We start from the raw sequence: 21007 nt of genomic DNA, 5'->3' as shown, positions 1-21007 counted from the left end.
GAGCAGGTGCGTGGGGGAGGCAAGCCTTTCCAGTACCTGCCAGTGCAGAGACTGATCTGTAACTTCAGGGAAGGGCAGGAGGCCAGTACTTGAGCCAGGGAAGGGGGGGAGGAAGAGACCTCCACAACTCACTCATAAGTGAATGAACGAATGTGTGAAGGCAAAAAGGGCTGCACGGTGGGCCAGACAAGCTCAGCTGACGATGAGTAACCACAGGGTGATCTGATTATGAACTCCTAGCTGGGCAAGTCATGGTGAGTTGTCACTTCAAAGGCCCATGGCTTCCTCAGTGAAAGGTCAATCTTTACCTTAAGTGAGCTCTGTCCATTGTTCTTATGCATCTAGGATAACATAGCTTTGAGAAGTCAGAGTAATTTTCTTTCCAGACCCCTTTGAGGCATAACCACCCCATAGGCAGCAGTGGATGACTCGAAAACTCTCACGTACTATCTACACTGTAAATGTTGTCCACGCACCATCTCTATATGCTATAAATGTTAAAGGTTAACCGCCATGTACCCACCAGTGTAAAAGCAGTGTGTGTTTCTCCGTTTTGCCCCCTGGTAGTTGGTATCTGACTCGTGTTGTTACGGCTCCTTGCCGAGCAGTTAGCATGGCCTCTGACTCTACCTGGAGAGGATTCTGGGTGCTTCCTCTTGGTGTCCCCTAGGCTCACTCCACATCCCTTTCCCTGTGCTGATTTTGCTTTGTATTCTTTTGCCATGATGAATCATAGCGTCCTCTCAGCTTTGGGTGTCACCAGCACGTGACCCTAGCAGATCAACAAACCTGGTCTTGGGGTTCCCTGACACACGGCCCTTTACAGAGGAAAAAGCCTGCGGAGCCATTCTGCGTAAATATGAACACTACATTGTCACACCTAAGAAAATAATTATTCTGCACTATAATCTAACATCTAGTCTATATGCAAGCCTTCCCAGTTGCCCCCAAAATACCTGTTACAGCTTTTTCTTTGAACCAGGATCCAATCGAGGTTTGCATATTGTATTTTCCTCCTTTACGCATGCATTCATTCATGCCTTTGTCCAGGCATTAACTTTGTGAAGCGACCAAGACAGCTGTCCTGTGAACTGTCCTAGATCCCAGGTGGTGATTGTCTCCCCGTGCACCGTGCACAGCCTTCCTCTACATCCTGAAAGCCCAGGTGCAGACCTAAAAGCTGGCTGAGGGCCACCTGGACTGGCCACTGGGGGTGCTGCTGTGCGGGAAGGGGCGGCTCCCGGCGGTGGCAGCCTATGGGAGGGGCGGGGTCTGAGACTGGTGTAAAATCCGGCTGGGACCACTTTTCTCCGGCCCTTGTGCCAATTTTTGATGGCCTGCACCTGAATCAAAGATTCGTTTGGGGCTGCAGAAGGTTTCCTCCGATCCTACCCTTCCTTCTGCCTGTGCACGCTGTCATTCGCTAAAGAAGAGCCTTGTCTGGACAACCGGGCTGACCCTTAAAAGGCAGGGGTCCACGCTCACAGACCTCCCTCTCATTACAACTGCCCAGCGTTGTCATTGCGGGGTCCGGCCTCTACGCGGCGGTGGCGTGCGGTTCGAGCGAGGCCGGCGTGTGCGCATGACGTCAGGCAGCGCGCCCGGGAGAGGCCGGCGCGCTCGTGTGACGTCACAACGCGCGCCCAGGCGAGGCCGCGGCGTCGCTGGTGAGCGGCGGTCCTCGCGGTTGTCACCATGGTTCCGCGCGTGCAGCTTCCCCCTGAGATCCAGCTGGCGCAGCGCCTGGCGGGGAACGAGCAGGTGACCCGGGATCGGGCGGTGAGGAAGCTCCGGAAATACATCGTCGCCAGGACTCAGCGGGCCGCAGGTTGGCGCTTGTGGGGAGAGATGTGGGCGCGGGGCGCCTCGGGGCCGGGCCCGGCGGGAGGCGCCTCAGGGCAGCCAGGGGGCGGGGACGGTTCCGGCTGGGTGGCCTCCGAACCGCGTGGAGCCTCCTCGTGGCCGGGAGGGCCTGCGGGCGGTGCCTCCCACTGACCCCGCGGCATTTGTCACCGTGTAATTCTCCTTGTGTAATTATTGGGTTGTCGTGTGAGTGTAGTGGGCGCTTCGCGAGGGCAGAGAATATGCTTTTTGTCAGCTGGCTTCCGTAACAGAAGTTCTCAAAGTGTGGTCCCCCATCAGCAGCTTCAGCCTCACGTGGACATTCGTCGGAAAAGCACATTCTGCTGAATCAGAAACTGGCGGGAGGGTTATCAGTGTGTTAAGCAGCCCTTCAGGTGATTCCAGTACTGGGGCTAAGGTCTGAGGACCACCGCTCCGGCAGCACCGTGCTGGACTCAAAGTTAGGGGCTCAGTAAATTCGAGTGATTTCATGTATTTTCCTCCGTTACTAGCCCAGTGAGTTAACTTTTTCTTATAAAATTTGAAACATAACGTATAAAAATACGCAAACACCAAGTGTAACGCTGGATGAATTATCACCAACAAATTCACATGTGTAGCCACCATCCAACTCAGGAAATGGCGACTCACTCAACTTTAGTTTTCCAAAAACGGAGTACAGTGCCTGGTACTTGTAGGTTCTCATTGTTTATTGAATGAACGACATGGCCGTTACCTGGGGGAGTCCCACAGACACAGGCCTAGTGAGTTGTGAGTTAAGAGGATGGCTTGAGCCAGGTCCTTTTACAGTAATAGGACTTAAGCCTAGCTCAGGCAGTTCCATTTCTCTGGCTTTGTTCCTGGCGCTAAAAGGTTGGGTCCACTTAGTCTGAGTGGTGCTCTTTTTGGCACAGGTGGTTTCACTCATGATGAGCTGCTGAAGGTATGGAAAGGCCTGTTCTATTGCATGTGGATGCAGGACAAGCCGCTCCTCCAGGTGAGTGTATGAGAAGGCAGCGGGAGAAGCTGGAGCAACCGTGCCAGGGAGGACCGAGGGGCGTGTGGCTGACCCTGATTTTAATGTAGCTGAAAACGCTGGGGGAGGTTTTATAACTTCGATGCTTGCTTTTTTTTTTTTTTTTTTTTAAATGGCTGGAGGGCCAGGACATTGGGTTACCTTGCCGAATTGAGCAAGGTAACTTAGCCACGCAGGTGACCACCAGTGCAGGTCATTGCCTGGGTTGTCTGTCATGTTCGAGAGATCTTAAACAGAGCACTGAAATGATAGAAACCAAGAGAGAGAGGGTCCAAGTCTTCTCAGACACGGATTTATCCCACAGCCTTTTTTAAAAAATTCTTTTAAAAAAATAGCCTGTTTTTTACAGCAGTTTTAATTCACAGCAAAATTGAGGGAAAGAACAGAGATTTCCCATATACCCCTACGCCCACACATGTCCGGCCGCCTGTGTTACCAACATCCCCACCGGGGTGGTACGTTTGTTATGATTGTTGAAGCTACGCTGATACGTTGTCATTGTCCAAAGTCCATAGTTGACATCGAGGTTCTCCCCAGTGTACTTCCTGTGGGTCTGGACAAATGTACAGTGACATGGATCCATCATTGTGATATCTCACAGAGTAGTTTTATGGCCCTAAAATGCTAGCCTTTTTAGAATAGTGTTTCTCAGAGTGTGACTTGTTTACTCTTCTTCAAGCTCTGTTGAGTGTTGGGGGTAGTATTTAAAATGCTGTTTTTCATGCTTCCTAAGCTAGAGTCTCTCGGGGAGGCTCTGGAATTGTCTGTTTAGCACGTGCACAGGCGACGCTTGGCCAGCGACACAGGCAGCGAGTGATTTATAGGGGTCTGTTTGGCTCCTCTCTCTGCTGCGTAGGTGGCGGCACATCCTGAGGTGCCCTGCTCTGTTCTGTCCTGTCTTGTCCCTTCCTTTGACTGTCAACCTCTGTCGCTTGGGGCTCAGCCTTTGTCACGAGAGCAGTTACTGCCCCAGCTGTGGGGCGGGGCGGGGGGCCTTTCACAGGAGGAATGTAACTTGCTCACCTCAGCTCCCTGGACAAGCCTATGGAAGCTGGTTCTCGTGATGAGTGGACAGTCAAGCGTGTTTATCTTTCTGCTGTTACTTATTGTAAAGCCCACATTTCTGCAGGGGCTGAGGGAGTTTTATCACTGTTCCCTGCACAGGAGGAACTCGGCAGGACCATTTCGCAGCTCCTCCATGCTTTTCAGACGACAGAGGCACGTGAGTATCCTCGCCACGGTCGTGTAGGGCCGGAATGGCCGGGACTCAGCCGGCCAGCACATCCCGGACACTTGGGTCTAAGATCTGGAGCAGGAGAGGGCCCGATAGCTGGTGTCTGCGGCGCTCGTGTGTGGGGCGCTAACACGCGTTCACTTATTTACCCGGAACACACTCGGCTCAGAAGTCTGAAGGGCTGACGTCTCGCATTTAAAATACAGACGGAGGTCGCTGCAGTGTCATCATGCTGACTGAGTCTCACCTGACAGGGCAAAGGTCCTCGCTGCGTTTCTCTAACCCTGGTTTTTGTCTGGACCAAGATCAGTAGTTCCGACCCTGCCTGTGGGATCACCTGGGAGTCTTTAGAAATCTTGATACCCAAGCCCACAGCCATGCCACCCCGAGCAGGCCCGATCCCGTCTGATCTCGGAAGCTAAGCAGGGTCGGGCCTGGTTAGTACTTGGACGGGAGACCACCGAGGAAGACCAGGCGCTGTAGGCGTGAAAAATAAAAAAATAAGGGATTGTAAGCTGACCAGGTCCTTGCAATCTGTGAGGTCAACCAAGGATTGCCTCGCCTAAAAATAAATAAATAAATAAATATATAAATAAATAAATAAATAAATAGAAAGCTCGATATTCAGACACCTTGGTCTTGAAACATCGTGCTCCGAGGGTGGGGCCTGCGCAGCGGCGAGGGCAGCCCAAGCCGCCACAGACGCCCGTGTGTGCCGGGGCCGTTGCCGGCGGTGCCTGAGCGCCGAGGGCGGGCTCGGCTCAGTAAGACTTAAGTAGACAGAGGAGTCATAGCTGGGGTGCGTAGGCCGTCACAGTAACGGGGCTCTCAGTGGGGGCTGAGTTAATGGGGGCTGGGGACCGCCCCTTCGTGCCCCATACTCAAGAACTGGCAGGAGCGTGCCTGTGCTGGGGAAGGCCGGGCTCAGAGGGCTGGCCTGTGACATTGGAGTGGGTTAGTGGCCCGTCCGCTACCGAACCGTCGGACCAGCCCTTTGCGGATGGAGAAGCCTGTACTGGGAGCTTGAGCCGGCGCCTCGTGTGCTGAGCTCGGGGCGGCGGGGTGTTCCTCCTGCGGCCTCTCCCCTTGGCGTGCGGACAGTCTTCCTCTCCTGGTGTCTTGGCGTGGTTGTCCCTGACTGCGTGTCTGCGTCCTTACCTCTCCTCATAAGGACACCTGTCACATTGGATTAGGATCACCCCAGTGACTTTATTTTATCTTAATTACCTCATTAAAGACCTTACGTTTAAATGAAGTCATAGTCCAAGGTGTGGGGGTTAGGTCTTCGACAGGAGTTGGGGGGACACAGTTCAGCCCGTAGCACTCATTGTGGCATGGCTGTTCTCAGCAGGGTTTTGTGCTTGACCTGCTGGGGCTGGTAGCGAGGTGAGGCCTGGGTGTCGGGCGGAGGCCCAGGGCCTGGGGGAGAGGTGGCCTGGCAGCCGCCTCTCTTGCTGCTGGCTTTGCTGTCTCTTTGCGCCTGTCCTTTGGAGAACGTGGCCGCTGTTCGGGTTGTAGGTGATCTCTGCTTTTCTCCTTGGGGTCCCCCAACGCCCTGTTTCTAAGCCAGATCCGTGGCACTGCCTCACGGCTGAGCACCGCAGCCTGACCAGGTTGTCTTGTGCACCCGCCTCCCTTCGCCACGCGGCTTCCATGTCCCTCTGTGACTCTGCTGGCCTTTCCTTCCCAGAGCACCTGTTCCTTCAGACCTTCTGGCAGACCATGAACCGCGAGTGGACGGGCATCGACCGGCTGCGCCTGGACAAGTTCTACATGGTGAGGCCGCTGGCTGCACGCCCCAGCGGGGTCCCCCGAGGGTCAGTGGTGGTGGGCCTGGGGAGCGCTTCGTGCTGTCCCGCAGAGGTGGGGACCGGCACGGAGTAGCCTGGCTCCTGAGCCGCCCGCTCCCCTGGACAGGGCAGAGGCGAAGGCTGCTGGGCAGTGTGGCCGCCCTGACGACACGCCCATGAGCCGGGGCCTGCAGCATCTATCCAGGCGCTGCGGGCTGGCGAGGGGCAAGGAAACAGCTCAGGACACACCGAGACTGCCAGTTTGAGGCTGGGGGTTAAGGCTGCCCTCTCGGGACTTGGCGGTGAAGGTGTCGCTCACGCTGCGGAAGCCGTGAGACGGCGCGGCAGACGGCCTCGGGGCGCCAGCCTCAGGGCGCAGCCTGTGAGGGCAGCGCCTGGGCGAGGCCGGCCGCGCGGCGGTCGTCACTGGGGCCCGTCCGTCTCGCTCCAGCACACGCTCCTGCAAGCTCAGGTTGCTGGTTCGCCTCAGACATGCAGGGAGAGCCAGGCCGCACCGACAGGCATCTTGCTGCTTGTCCTCCGCCCCCGCCCCCCGCCGAACCACATCTCGTGGCTGCATGGTGTTCCCTGAGGCTTAGGACAGTCCCCGGATGAGGAGACAGGGTTGGTCTCTGAAAGCCGGTGGCCCATCGGACACACCGAATGGGGCAGTGGCCGGACCCCACTGAAGACAGGTCCCCTCAGGGCTGTGGTGACCTGTGATCTGCCACTCAGACCGGCCACCGCTGGGCCTTGGGCCGGGGTTACGTGGACACTGCGTGCCAGGCGTCACGGTGCAGACCAGCTGGCGGGCCAGGCGGGGAGCCGGGGCGGGGAGCGGGGCGCGGTCCGCGCACCGCCCCGCGCTGCAGCCCGGGCCCCTGGGCACGGGGCAGCCTGCTGCTCTCGGGGCCCGTCTCCTGCAAGCCCCACGGCCGTGGCGAGCGGCGCAGCCCCCCGCGTGGGCCGGAAGCACCGTGAGCCACTGCAAGGGGGAAGCGGGGCCGCGGCGGCGTCGGGGCGTCACCCGATGGTGAGGCCCGGGAGCGTCCGAGCGCCCGGGCCTTTCGCTGTTGGGGGCGGAAGTTCAGGGAGCGCTCAGAGGAGAGGGGCCGTTCCCAGAGCGGGGTTTCCCGGGGCTCTGCCTCCCACGGGGGACCCGTGCTTCATTCCCCGTCATCACTCCTGGAGCGGGGACCGGTCCGTCTTAGCTGCTGTTGGTGGCACTGCCGTTGCCGCCCAGTTGTCCTCTGTGAGCCTGGTGCGCTCAGAAAGGGGCGTCTGCCCCGGTCCTTCTGCGTGCACTCTGTGCCCAGGGTCCCCAGCGTCCCGGGGCCCCGAGGGCTTGGTGTCCTGCCCACCAGCGGCATGGGGGGCCCGCCGTGCGTTTGGGTGCACAGGCGCCCTCGGGCAGAGGGCACACCTGGGACGTCTGGGTCGCGCTCACTGACGGGGTCTCCTCCTCGTGCCACAGCTCATGCGGATGGTCCTGAACGAGTCCCTGAAGGCCCTGAAGATGCGGGACTGGGAAGAGAGGTCGGTACCCACAGCGCGTCCGGAGGCTGCTGCCCATGGGCGAGTCCGGACGCGTGGCCCTGGGGGGCTGGGTTCGCGTGTTCCTCTCTTAGTTGTCTGTCACAAAGAGATGGCGGCCTTTACGTTAACGGGGGACCAGATGGCACTTAAAACGAGGGCGTTTTTAAAACTGGTTCGCGTGTGTTCAAGGAATGTTTTCAGCTTGACGGTAGCTTCTGAGTCAGGATTGAGTCTTCTGGTGATAACGTACATCGTACATCGGTGTGCTCAGCTCTGCGGTCAGCGGTAATGGTTCTTCGTTCTAGAAATGGTAATTCCTCCAGACTTTTGTCGACGGTGGTGCCTGTGGTGGGGTGATTTTTGTCCCCCAACCGCAAGGGGCCTACATTTCTGCCGACAACAAGCAGCTCGGGGCTCTGCTGGGTCTTAGCTCCTCCCCCTGCCCCTCCCGGAGACCCTGGGACCACACAGAGGGAGGGCCACCTGGCACCTGGATGCGGCGGGGTCACAGGCAGCAGCTGTCCCAACCTCTGGGGGCCGGTCACAGCACAAAGTGGGCCTCTTTGAGGTTTTTTAAGTTAATTTGAGACCGTAACTTTTTCTGAGTAGTACACGTTCGGGATCTTTATACTGAACTCAGCAATTTATCAAACATTAAAAAGCACTTGTGGCTGCAGCGCGTGGCTCTCGCAACGCCGCGTTGCTCCGTGCGCCGGTGCGGCGGCGGCGTGCCAGACGCGGTGTTCGCACGCTGCTTTTCATTGAGCTGACCCGTGTCGGTGTCTGCAGCGTGATTTTTTGTGGGTGCGGGGGAGGGGAGGGAGGCTCAGAAACACTGTCTCTTGAACCGACTCGTGATTACAGCACACACGTGAAAGGCGCGTGTGTGGACGCCGAGACCAGCCCTGCAGCGGGGCGGCCGGCTCGGGCCCGGGGTCTTCCCGATGGCGCGGTCAGCACACGCGGGCTCTTGGCCCCCTGCCCCGTGTGAGGCAGTGGGAGCTGGGCTGCAGCTGCCCGAGCTTTTCTAGGTGTGGAAGCCCTGCAGGCGGCTCCCCTTCGGGCCAGGAGTGCCTCTGGCTCGGAGTGGCTTTCACCTTTGCCCTTGAGGACCTTGCGGCCGAGGGTCTCGCTCACTTCGGGACCTTGGGCTGTGGGTTACCCAGTAGGGGGCTAGTGGCTACAATGGAATTAAGTGATAAAGAGAATGACCTTATTTTAGTTAATTTCTTACTGGTTTGCAAGCAGTTCCAACCTCCTTGTCTTTAGTAATTCAGGGCAAAGGTCGTCTTGAGGCGGCCGGTACAGTCCCATTGCCCTGGGGTGGCCAGCGCTGCTGGGAGATCCCTGGCCGTTCTCGCTCTGGCAGCAGCTGGACTCTGTTTTGGTCAGTGTTTGTTGGCAGCCCTGCCCTGCCCTGCCCTGCCCTGGAGGAGGCCCGCACACCTGCCCTGGCCGCACCTCCCCTGACCGGTGGGTGCCTCTGTTGCCTGCAGCCACGGCAGCCATCCAGGCGGCTTCTTAAAGAACTCTGCAGCCCAGGCGGAGGGGCCTGAGCACCCTCAGGCGCCAGGAGCGCAGATGCCGCTGGGCCACTGCCCGCCACGGGTGTCTGCAGCTCCCTGCCACGGCCTCAGACCCTTGGAACCAGGGTGCCAGCAGGTGCGGGTGACCTTCGCAGGCCGTGCGCTCTGCGGCGGGACCTGGGAGCAGGCTCGTCCCCTCTGTGGCCCGCATCTCCTTGCTGGCATTTGCTCTGTCCCGGCGCGTCTCCCTGGGCAGGCCGTGGTGGGGACAGCAGGGAGGGACGTGAGGCACGGCGGCGGCCTGCCGTGTGCGCGTCTTGGCTTCGTGGCTGAGTGTCGGTCACGCCGTGCGCTCCGGCGCTGGCATGGTCGCGTGGGTCCGGAGCTGCCGGGTCCTTGGTGCGGGGACGGACCCGTGTGCGTGCGCACGTTGGCGCGTTGGAGGTCGGGGCGCTGGCCCGCAATCGAGGTCCCGTCGGAGCCCCTGCCTGCTCAGACGCCGGTGCCCTGGGGCCTGTGGTGGCCGCTGCCGTATTCGCCTGTCTCTTCCTCAGACAGGTGGAGCAGCTGCTGGAGCTGCTGACGACTGAGATCCTGCACCCCGACAGCGGGGCCCCCAGCGGGGTGAAGAGCCACTTCATCGAGGTCTTCCTGGAGGAGCTGGCCAAAGTGGGCTCCCGCGAGGTGAGGCGCGGGGCGCGGGGCGCGCGGCTGCGTGCCGGGGGCTGGGAGGAGGCGCTGACGCGGTGCCCCGGCCCCCCTCCCGCAGCTGACGGCAGACCAGACCCTCAGGTTCGTCGACCCCTTCTGCAGAATCGCCGCCCAGACTCAGGAGTAAGTGCCAGGCCTCCCTCCCCCGGGTTTTCCAGGGGGCTGTCTGCGCCAGGTCGCTGTTATGTCCCCAGGACACGTCTCTAGGGGGCCTGCTGGCCGGCGGGTGGGAAAGGTGGGCACGGGGGCCGCGGTCTCTCCCCCAAGAGTCCCACCTGCCATCACGCCTGCTGCCCCTCCAGCCCCGTGGTCTTGAATAACATCGCTCGAGGCATCTTCGAAGCGATTGTGGAGCAGGCCCCGTTCGCCATCGAAGACTTGCTGAATGAGCTCGGGGAGGAGGAGGCGTCGGAGGGCGCCGAGCAGGAGCAGGATGCGCGGACCGAGGAGCCGTACGAGAAGCCCCAAGGTGGGGGCCTCAGGGCGTCCGATGTGACTGGCGCCACCTCTGCACCAGCTGCCCTGGTCCCAGCCAGCAGCGGTCCCGATGGGGTCCCCGCACACCCCTCCCGTCCGGTCCCCTTGTTTCCGGCCTCGGCCCGGCAGCCAGGCGTTCCTTAAAAACGAGCACAGGCGCCACTCGCCGTCCTCGCCCTCGCTCCAGGGCCCCGTCCCGAGGATGCCCGCTCCCGACCCCTACCCCGCTCCTGAGGACTGAGGGGCCCCACGTCCTCCGGGATGCCTCCTTGTTTCCAGGCCCGTGGCGGCCCCGCTCCCCTCAGCGTGAGGTAGTCGGGGTCCCCTGCCGTCTCGCGCTCTGCACTCCCCCAGCCTGCTCCTGTGTGCCCGTCCCAGGTCCTGGGCCCTGGCAGACGGGGCTGTCGGTCCCCGGTGTACGTGTTAGGGCCCGTGACACCTGTTGTACGTCCTTTGATTCTAGGCTCCTTCTGTGGAGCTGAACTGGACGTGGGCGAGGAGCAGGCCGGAGATGATGAGGACAGTGCCGGCGCCGTCCTCCAGGTGGGTGGCCTGGGCTTGCGGGCGAGCGCTCAGCCTCTCCCGTCCACTGCACTGCCGACCCTGGGAGCCAGCAGGGCCGGAGGGGAGGAGGTGCCTTGAGCGGGGACGGTAGTGGTCCGGCTGAGACTCGGGGACCCCTTGTCGGCAGGAGCACAAGTCCTTGAAAACAGTTGGAGCCCAGGCACAGGGGCCTGGGCTCAGAGGCCTCGCCTGCCATCGGCCGCCCAGGGGGGCCGCGGCCCGCCTCCCGCCTCCCGGGTGCTGGGCCGGCCGACGGCGCAGGCCGAGGGGTCGGCGCTGGGGCTGAGAGGCCCAGATCAGGCGTGTAGCAGGCTCACAAGTAGGTTTTAAATCTTGACAACTTGTGGAATTAGTAAGAGTTTATTTATTGGATTAAAGTTTATCAAAGTTAATTCCACTTGTTTTAACGTGGCCGCCAGAGGGCTGGAAGTCGCAGGGGCTCACCTTGGCCGCCCCTCATGTTTCTGTCGGGCGGCGCTGCCTGGGGGCCCGTTGGCTGCCTCGTGTGCTGTAGACAGTCCCCTGGGCCGAGGGGACAGCAGGAGGACGTGGGCATGCGGCGTGGTCCAGGGGCTCCTCGCTCTTCGGCCCACACGTGGGGTGGTGACTGACGCTTCGCCTCCGTGGCGTCTCCATGACAGTTCGACTACGAGGCCGTAGCCAGCAGGCTGTTCGAAGAGGCCAGTCGCCAGAGCACCCCGTCTCACAACAGGAAGCGCCTCTACAAAGTGGTCCGAAAGTAAGTGTCCCTCGGGGTGACCGGCCTGTCCTCCCCACCGCCTCTGTGGCCTGCGCCAGGCGGGAGGGCCGAGGTCAGTGGGGAGAGCCCGCCCGGCGGCTCGGGAGGCTGGAGGCCGCGGGGCTGCCTTCCCTGGCGCGGCCACCTGCGGGAGCCGTGGCCTGCTAGGTGACCGCCTCTCTCTCTTCCAGGCTGCAGGACCTCGCGGCAGGTGAGCCCTGGGCCGTGCGTTGAGACCGCTGTGGGTGGCAGTCGTCCCGCGCTCTCCGGGGGTGGGGGGGGTCTTGGGTCACGCTTGCCCTACAGCAGGGATCGTGGCAGAGGCCCCCTGGCGGCTGGGGCTCTGCGGCTCTCGCGAGTTCAGTGCTGGGCTGCGGGAGGGCGGGGGAGGCCTGCTGGGCTGCTGGCCGGACCTCCAGGCCTCAGAGTGGGGCTGGTGCAAGGGGTGTCTCTTTTTCTGAAAGACGGTCTCCTGGAAGGTTTGTGATTGGAGGCGTAGCATTTTCCCAGCATTTCATCATAAAAACTTTTTACACGTGACAAAGTTAAGAGGATTTTACCTCAAAGACCCACACATCCACCTCCTCGTTCTGCACCAGTGTGTCCCGGTCCCTACCCTGTCACCTACCTGCCCATTGAGCCCCTCCCCCGTGAGGCCGTACCCAGAATGCTTCATCGGGAACAAGTCTGGTATTTGTTGGACGTCTCCTTGCACCGAAGCGCACAAATGCCGGGCATGTGGCGGCTGTGCGCAGTGCACAGGCCGGAGCGTCGTGACGCCCGTCCCGTCCGAGGCCCTGGCGTCACCCCAGAAAGGGCTCTTCCCCGCGTGAGCGTGTGTCGGCAGGGGCTGCGACATGTCCCGATCGCTCCGAGACCGGCTCCCGCATGTGTCGGGCTGGCCGCAGTCTCCAGTCGCGTCGCGGCGGGCGGCGGGCAGGGTCTGCTCGCGGGCTGGGCGAAGCGGTGAATGCGCAGGCGAACCCGGCCTGCCCTCCGCGCTGACCACCCGCCTGGGTCCTTAGGCCTCTTCCCTGAGGATGACGTCCCGGAAAAGGCCTACAGGAGTCTGCGGGAAGGACGGCGGGAGACGAGGACCAAGAAGCGCGGGCCCAGGCCCCGGCTGCAGGACAAGACAGGTGGGCCTAGCGGTGTGCGCCGGCCTCCGGCCTCCAGCCCGCACATCCCGGGGCCGCGGTGCCCGGGGCAGGTTCGGCGGCAGCGGGGTCCCCCCGGGGCAGGGCCTCGTGCTTGTGCTGGCGGCGCAGGGTCCCCGCCATCTTCCCGCTTCCCTCGTCGGCACCTGCCGCTTGCCGACCCTTCCCCGTCCTTGATCTGTGGGCGCGTGCCGGGTTTCGACCCAGCCACTCTTCAGGGTCCTCCCAGAGCTTGCCGTGCTCCTGGATTTCCAAGCTGTCTCCCCCTCCCCCCATTCCTGCCGCCCCTCTCTCCCTCCCCAGCTCGTCCACAGCGTGGGGAGGGTGTGCCAGCGCTAAGGACTGCCCTGTGCTCTCGTCACCCTCGGGTCCTGTACCCGCTGCAGCGGAGCTGGGCTGTGTCCGCAGTGCCCAGCAGGGTGGGGCACCAGGGCCCACAGGGGCGTCCGGGGGAGGGAGAGATGGCCCCACCTCTCATTCGACATGTGCCAAGCTGGCTCCAGGGTCTTTGAAGGGTCTCGGTTCGCCCCTGCTCTAGCCCAGACCCCCTCCACCTGTGGCATCGCAGCTGGGCTTGCTGCAGGTGCAGGGCCAGCTGCACATGGGCGCCAGGCTGGCCTCGTGCACGCGGCCCTGCACTGAGTTGGGTCAGAGCTCGCGGCCCTGCTGCCCGAACCTGTCCCTCAGCCAGCGTTGTCTCCAGCCCCACACGCGAGCCAAGGCCCGCCCACGTCTCCCTCCCCCCGCCTGTCCTCACTCCGCCCTCACTGCGTCCAGGGCCTCTCTGCTTCCGGGAGCCAGCACACGCACAGGCGCGGGAGCCTAGTTGTCTGTCGCGTGTCAGCTCCGGGGGCTGCTGCCGCTTCTGTGTGGGACACTCCTGTGTCCTCTGCTGCCCTGGGCTGGCCCCTTTAGCCAGACTTGAGGCGAGGCCGCTCTGGCCTGCGTGGCTCCTCGCTACATGTCCTTGCTCTTCCAGGGCCATGTGGACGGGAGGGCGCGTGTGCAGCCCCGAGCTCCGGACCCGAGAGGACTCAGCGGGGCACCGGGGCTGACCCCCCTGCACCCCAGGAGCAGCCTGGGGGCCGAGCCAGGAGAAGGGATCGCAGGAGAAGGCGGCCTCGGGCCGGGCCCAGGAAGCAGGTGCCTGGCTCCCGGGGGCCAGCGGTGAAGAAGCAGCGGACGCGGGAGAGTGAGAAGTGACGCCCACTGAGCCCGGGGAGAGGACGGGACAGGCAGACGAGGTCGGCCCTGCACTCTGCCCACGGTGCCCACGGCCCGGGAGGTGCCACTCCGCTGACCTCAGCCGAGCCGGGGACCCCGGGACTGGACACTCCCCACATATGTCCCAGCAGGGGCAGGGCCGGCCACGTGCTGCCGCTGTAAATAAAAGGCCACCCTTTCTCAGGCGGAGTCCCAGCTCTGTCCCGTGCGCAGACGGGGCCCAGGCAGGGGAGGCCACAGGCGCCGGTGCCCGGGCAGTGTGCGTTTTCTGCCTGTTTTCTTGGGCACGACGCCGGGAAGAGCATGCCGGGTGCTCTCGGCGGGTGTCCGGACAGGTGTCAGACGCACTTGGTGGGCAGCGGGCCCCGTGTAGCCTGTGACCTGGGGCCGTGGCCCCCGAGGCTAGAGGGGCAGCTCCTGCCTGCCTCGTTTTCTGTGACGTGGAGGGGGCGCCGGGCCTGCCGTCCGGCCCGCAGACCTGCCAGGCTGCACCCTGCGCCCCCCACAGCGCCTGAAAACCCAGTTCCAGCGCCATGTGCCTCCACAGGGTCCGAGGCTGCTGTGCGCCCGCTGGACCCTGAGCAGAGCGCGCGCGGGCACGTGTGAGGAGGCCCCGGCCCCAGAGTCCCAGGTAGAGGGGAGACGAAGGCGGTGGTGTCCTGGGGCACCTGCGGCTTGCAGGCGGGGCTGCGGAGGCGACAGGCGGGGTGTCAGGGTGAGACCACAGGCATCCCGGCCGCCTGGGCACTGCTGGGCCGAGGCGTGTGGGTGAGCCTAGCAGGAGCCCCCCTAGGAGGACCCACAGAGGCCCGACCCGAACCCTAGTTCCCAGAGCCTGGCTGCGTGTGAGCACATCCCCTGCCCCGGGGAGCCAGCACTCCAGACCCCTTGCTGTCCAGCAGCCTGGGCAGGTCGTGCTGATGGGGGAGCTGGGTCGAGGGGAGAAGGGAGTCCAGCGGTATCATCTGGGTCCACATTTCCCCTTCCTCAGAGCCACTTACAGAGACGCCCAGCGCCACCTGCGCTGGCCAGAGCTCAGCAGTGGGTGGTCGCCCGGCTGGCTGTCCAGTCCCCTTCCCCAGCAGGACCTGGGGAGGGAGGGCTCTGCGGCGCCTGTGTGAGAGAGAGCGCGTGTGTGCGTGTGCGCGCGCGTGTGTGCGCGTGTGCGCGCGCGTGTGCGGTGGGGGGGGCCTCCTCGTGTCCGCCGGTGTCCCTTTGGTCAAAGTCAGGAAACAGCGCAGCACGGAAAGGGGGGGCACAGCAGCCCCTCCTGACCCGGCCCCGCCTGGCGCCCTCCGCGGGCCGGGTCAGCGTCCCGCCAGTCTGTTTCCGTCCCCTCCCCCAGCGTCTGCACTTCACTGGGGGTGCACCTGGCCGGGAAGACGGCACCCTAGGAAAACACTGCGCCCTGGCCCTGACCGTGGCCGGCCAGGAGGGGGAGGCCAGCGGTGTTCTCAGCCGCCCTGCCGGGCTGGGCGCCCAGGGCGTGGGCGGCTGTACGATCTGGGCAAAGGTCTGAGAATCCCATGGGGCCGCCCCTCAGCCTCACAGCCCCGTCCCCCGCAGAGCCTCTGCGTCCACCTGTGGAGGCCAAAGGTTGGGGGACCCGAGGATATGGCAAAGGAGAAGAGTGGCCTCAAGTGCCCAGTGGGGAGCTCGGCTTGGGGGGTGCGGCGGAACTTCGGGTGTCCTGCGCCTCCCGGCAGTCGGCCCCCTCCTCTCTCCCGAGTGTTCATCCAGTCCCACGCTAGGTGTCTCTGCTGCAGGACAAGTGACAGCAGGCTTGGCCTGGAGTCGGGGCCAGTCTGGGGGAGGGGACACCCTGCTCAGGGGCTCTCAGGCTGAAATCCAGGTGTCAGCTGGGCCGCTGTCACACGCAAGGCTCGGGGGCCCCTCCCAGCTCCCCAGTTGTTGGCAGGATTCAGTTTTTTGTAGCTGTAGGTCTAAAGTCCCCCTTCGTTGCCTGTCACCCAAGGTCACTCTGAGTTCCCCTGGCCACCCACAGTTCCCTGCCACGTGCCCGAGGCCAGCAGGAGGAGCCCTCACCCCTGAGTCCGCTGCTGCTGCGTCTCTGAGCTCCGGCTCACCCAGCCTGGTTAGGTCCAGCTTACCCGGCGGCAGGGACGTGAGGGCCGAATGCCAGGGTGGGCCTCTCGGACCCCCACGCCCGGTCCCTCCCTCTCCTGAGTTACACCTCAGCACTCGGCTCCGCTGCAGAAAACCCAGGCCCGTCCCCCTCCTGCTGCTGGACCCTGCCCCGTTCGGGAAGGGGGACGGCCGGAGAGGGGAAGGAAAACACTGGAACGTTTGGAGCATTGTGCCCGATGGAGCCAGGGGGTGTCCCCAAGTACCCTAGACCCCCGAACTGGTCCTCGCCCCCCAATACTGCCGAGCTCCTGGCCAGGGGCCGGGAGGGGACCGGGGAGTGTGTCAGAGGCCACCCCGTCACCTCACCGTGACCTGCCCAGCCTGGCCGTGCAGTGCCCGCAGCTCTGCCCTGCCCAGCGTCCCAAGCGTCGGGCACCCAGCCCCGGCCAGGCCTGCGGGGAGCTCCTAAGGAGTGGGGGACGGATGGGGACGGGCTGTTTGCCACCTGACCCGGTCGTGGCCCAGCGCCTGGTCTGCGGGTGCAGGCCCACGTCTGCCAGAGGACAGCGTGTGACCGAGCTGTCCGGGAGGGCGCAGCCCGTGGCCGGCCCCGTCTGCTCCCGGGCTGGGCCAGGCGGGCGCTGCGCTGGCTCCTGCTGCATCGCCGACCTTGAGCCGAGCTCCCAGGCCGAGTCCTGCGTCCAGGCCACTCGCGGGCTCAGCCGGTGCTTCCGGCCTCTGCACCCCACGCCCCTCGGTCCTCGCCTGCCCCGGGCCTGGGACCCTGGCACCTCCTGGCACCTCATTAGCTTCCTGAGGCCTGGGCCTTGTTCCGGGAGTGTCCCTCTTGGCAGCCCCCGCTCTGGGAGCAGAACGCCCCATCTCCGGGGGCCGGCGTGCCGCGCCGCCCTGCCCGCCGGTGCTCCGGGGCGGTGCCGGGCAGGTGTGGCGGGCCATCTGCTCTCACTTGGAGGTCTAGGCAGGAAACCCAGGTCTTCGCCTTTTCTGGGGATAGAAGTGGCAGCCTGGGGACTTGCAGTGACACTAGGAGTGGTGGCTCTCAGACGGGCGAGCGGCTGATGAGGGGCCGTGCCCGGCTCTCCTGAGATGCCCCCTGGCCCCAGGACTCCGACCCCGGCCCCTCCCGTGGCATGGGGCAGCCACCGCCGCCACCGCCTGAGCCTGTTGGAAGTGAGGCGAGGGTGGGCATTCTCACGGTGTCACGAGCAGCTGAAGGCCTGGGGAGACCTCACTGCTTTCTCATTTACCCTCTTAAAATAATTCCTTCTAGAAAGTTCTGGGCAGTACATGCACTTTTTTCTAGATAACAGCTAGGAGCGAACTGTCCAGGCACTGGTCAGCCGTCCCTGTGTCAGAAGGAGCTGCCTGAGAGCAGGTGCTCCCCAGGGCACAAAGCCCTCCTGGGAAGGGGGTGCTGCTGTCTGCCACAGCCAGGCCTCGGGGGTGGCCCCTGTGACCACGCAGGCCAGCCCGCAGGGGGTCTCTGCCTGGGCTTCTGGTGGCCGTGAGGCGCCATTTCCTTCTTGACCTTTGGCTAAAGCAGACGCAGCCCAGGTGGACGTGGGCCCACGGCTGGCCTGCAGCAGGCCAGGATGGGCACCGGCGGCGTGGCTCCTGAGTGCAGAGCCGAGACAGCGTCCCATCCGAGGGGCTCCCACCAGCCTCCCAGAGGAGAGTGGGCTGGACGTGGGCCCGCTGGGCTCAGCTCCCGCCCGGGCCCCTGGGAGCACAGCTGAGCCACAGGGCCAGGCCCGGCTGGGGGCCAGTGGGGCGTGGCGGGCCTTGCTGAGGGCGTCCAGGGCATGCGGGTCTCCGTGTCGGACCCGACCAGTGGCAGTTTGCACGTGTGGAGCCCCATGCAAACCGAGCCCGTGGGCCCCCCTTTAAACTGTGGGGGGTGTCGAGATGTGACGGCCTCGGGACTGGCCCGGCAGGAACCCACGCTGGCCGGCCACATCCTGGTGGTGGGGGCCGGGGCTTGGGCAACCTCCGCACGCCTTGTGCAACTCATGCCATATTCTAATCCCTGCAGACCTCAGCGTTTTGTTTCAAAACGCTGCCTGGGATCCACGTGCCCGGGGCAGGAGGGGGGGCGGGTCTCCCCACCTTCTAAAGGAGCCCACGGCCCTGTGGCCCAGAGCAAGGAGCGTGAGGTGAGACGGCACCATCAGCTTCTCACCGGAGTCCGGAAGGGCCCGGTGGGGGCAGGCGTGCCCGCACCCCGCAGCCCGTACCCCGCCCCTGCCGCTTCGCCGCAACGCGCCTGCGGCCACGCTCTCCGGGGGTCAGGGCCCACACGGAGCCTTCGGCCCGGAGGGTGGCGAGCGGTAGCATCTGTCCACTCCTGCGGGCCATGTGGGCCAGCTGCGTGGCTCTGGCAGGGAGTGGGGAAGCTCCCGCCAGGACACGAGCTGCAGCAAGTGACTCTGTCACGCGAGCGTCTCGTGGTGACACTGGAGAAGCCCGTCCCCAGGGGCTTCCGGGGACGCGGGCCCAGCTCATCCTCGGCCGAGGGCGTGTCACACATCGGGCCCCTTCCTGTCCCAGCACTCACGGGCCTTCCCTGCCCAGGGTCCTCGGGAGTGGGTGAGGGCGGGTGCCTCCTCAGGGGAAGAGTAAACGGAGGTGGAGGGAGGATCCACGTGACCCTGTGCGGCCCTCATGAGCGAAGGGGTCCCCCCCCCCGGGTGGGGTCGACAGGCGCTGGCTTCACAAAAAGGGACCACAGATGTTGCCCCCGGGGGGGGGGGGACCCGCTGCCTCTGACAAGGTCTTGCCAAGGTCGGAGGGCGTGTGGAGAGGGGCTTGCATGGGATCACAGAGCTAACGCCGGTTACGGGAATGCAGGGGACGGGAACACGTTAAACCAGGGGTCCCCGACCCCCGCGCCGTGGACCGGTACCGGTCCGTGGCCTGTCAGGACCCGGGCCACACAGCAGGGGGTGAGCGGCGGGCGAGCGAAGCCCCGTCTATGTCTGCAGCCGCCCCCAGCGCCGGGGCCACCGCCTCAGCTCCGCCTCGGGTCATCGGGCGTTAGGTCCTCAGGAGCACCGGCCCCTGGTGCCAAAAGATTGGGGACGCTGAGTTAAATGACACAGCGGGGACCCAGACAGAGCCCTCCAGTCCAGGGGAAAGTCCACAGGACAGACAGCCCGGCTCTGCAACAGAAATCACGAGGAAGGGGAGAATGGGATGCGGGGAGGGGCGGGGACTGCAGCCGAGAGCAGACCCCAGGGTCTCGGCCCACGGACTGCGTGTGTCGTTCGGGTAACCGAGCCAGAGAAACGCAGAAGAGTCTGAGCCCCGGGGTTGTGACGCCCTCAGGAGCCTGACGATGCTGAGGTATCTCTGTTTGGGGGCGGGGGGCGGGGCTCCAGAGACCTGATTTTGAGCCGGACCGTTGGCTCTCGAGGATGTCACTGGCCCCCGGGAGTGAGGGCTAGAGGGTCACGCTGCATCGGTGCCCCCCGCCTGACCGCGAGGTGCCTTGTGGGGAGGTGCGAGAATGTCCTCGCATGAAGGATACACACGCAAGTATTCGAGGGCGGGGGCCCTTGAGGCTGGCGGCGGTGCTTGGAGTTTATTATCCGATTCTCCTTTCGTCTACGTATTTTCCTATAGAAAATAGAAGAAAACGAATCTTCGGAAAATACTATCTTCGTGATTTCTATTTTAGTGTTCCCCTGCAGGGCTTCAGAAATGGGATTTGTTTAAAAAGCCCAGCACTTATGGGAAAACAAAGTCGGTTTGCTCTGAGACAAGGCAGCCCGGTTTAGACAGACGACGACTCAGTCTAGATGAGTCCAAGTGCCACGTGTCGGGTGGGCCCCACGCACGCACCCGGGCTGCCTGGGAAGGGGAGCCGGGGGGTCCCCTGGGGACAGAGGGCCTCCGGGAAGGAGGCCGTGGGGGTCGCGCCCTGGCGGGCGGCCTCCCTGGGGACAGAGGGCCTCCGGGAAGGAGGCCGTGGGGGTCGCGCCCTGGCGGGCGGCCTCCCTGGGGACAGAGGGCCTCCGGGAAGGAGGCCGTGGGGGTCGCGCCCTGGCGGGCGGCCCCCCTCCAGACCTGAACTGGGGGTGAATGTGAACATTTGTCGTGGTCGGTAGTTTTAACTCCCTCTTCCCGCGCCCCTGCTCCCCACCTGCACGCTCAGCATCGTCACGTGGTCACGGCCTGGAGGGCCACCGTTCACTCTGACCCTTCCGCCCCACGGGCGGCCTGCGGTCCAGGCGCCGAGGAGCTCGCGGGGCTCCGGGCGCAGACCAGCGTTCCCGCCCACCGTCCCCCGCCCGAGTGTCCCCCCCGCATCACGCGGCTCCGGGTCCGCCTGCCCGGCCCCGGGCAGGACCCCCAGGCTTCCTCGCCAGCTGGCTCCTGGCTGGTTCTGCCCTCGGGGCAGCCCGCCCCCCTCTCAGAGGCCTCAGCCAGCATCTTAGAACCCCCAGAGCTCTGCCCTGCTCCCGCCTGAACCCCACTCCTGCCGCCTGACCGTCCCCCGTTACTGGTTCTCCGACGTGGCTCCCGGGGCCCGGGGCCTTGACCTTGAGAGGACAAACCACACAGCTTCCATGCTCATCTGTTCAGCGACCCGCAGACCCCGTGCTTCCTGATAAGTGACTGGGGCACGAGGCCGGGCCCGGGGCCTCGGCATGTCTGCCCCTGGGCTGGAGCTGGCCTGCAGGGCACTGGGCAGTGGGGAGCCAGAGAGCCGTGCCTCGGTTTCCCCATTTGTCACGCAGGGATTGGCAATAGTCCGTGCCTCGGAGGTGGTTGAACGACTCAGTAAATTAATACGTGCTAAGTGTTTAGCAGCACAGAGCACTTGTAGGCGAGCATTAGCAACTTGATTTTTTATCACTTTTTTTTTTTTTCCACTCTGCCTGTGCTGAAGCAACCCCGGCCCCCGGGCTTCAGGAGGACGTCAGGAGGTGGCCGTGGAGTGGGGGGCACCAGCGCCGAGTGGGGGAGTCCTGGACGTGTTCGCTCCTGGTGACAGGTGACGCCCTCAGGGAGACGCAATCAAGTGGCTTCTTTCAGGGAAGTTATATTCTGGAGAGGCCTC

The 21007-nt window shown here is 63.7% G+C and overlaps 1 protein-coding gene and 1 pseudogene across 2 annotated transcripts; both read left to right on the top strand.

Annotated features, from left to right (window-relative positions):
* The first annotated feature begins 1695 nt into the window (after positions 1–1695).
* RRP1 (ribosomal RNA processing 1) lies at positions 1696–14021 on the top strand. Of its 2 annotated transcripts, none has more exons than XM_016143497.2 (13): positions 1696–1828; positions 2757–2839; positions 4043–4100; positions 5803–5888; positions 7377–7438; positions 9519–9648; positions 9734–9798; positions 9978–10144; positions 10616–10695; positions 11358–11455; positions 11647–11666; positions 12481–12594; positions 13592–14021. In XM_016143497.2, exons 1-13 carry the CDS (start codon positions 1696–1698, stop codon positions 13813–13815), a joined length of 1320 nt encoding a protein of 439 aa, XP_015998983.2. In that variant the 3' UTR covers positions 13816–14021. The 2 variants fall into 2 exon arrangements, with proteins under 2 accessions (XP_015998983.2, XP_036094044.1); XM_036238151.1 differs by lacking the exon at positions 13592–14021 and adding an exon at positions 12697–13094 and having other exon boundaries at positions 12481–12665.
* On the top strand, positions 4480–4598 carry LOC118614920 (annotated as a pseudogene).
* Positions 14022–21007: the final 6986 nt, after the last annotated feature.

Source organism: Rousettus aegyptiacus, unplaced genomic scaffold (assembly GCF_014176215.1).
Source record: "Rousettus aegyptiacus isolate mRouAeg1 unplaced genomic scaffold, mRouAeg1.p scaffold_m13_p_20, whole genome shotgun sequence".
Taxonomy (NCBI): domain Eukaryota; kingdom Metazoa; phylum Chordata; class Mammalia; order Chiroptera; family Pteropodidae; genus Rousettus; species Rousettus aegyptiacus.
This window is presented reverse-complemented; position numbering and strand designations above follow the sequence as displayed.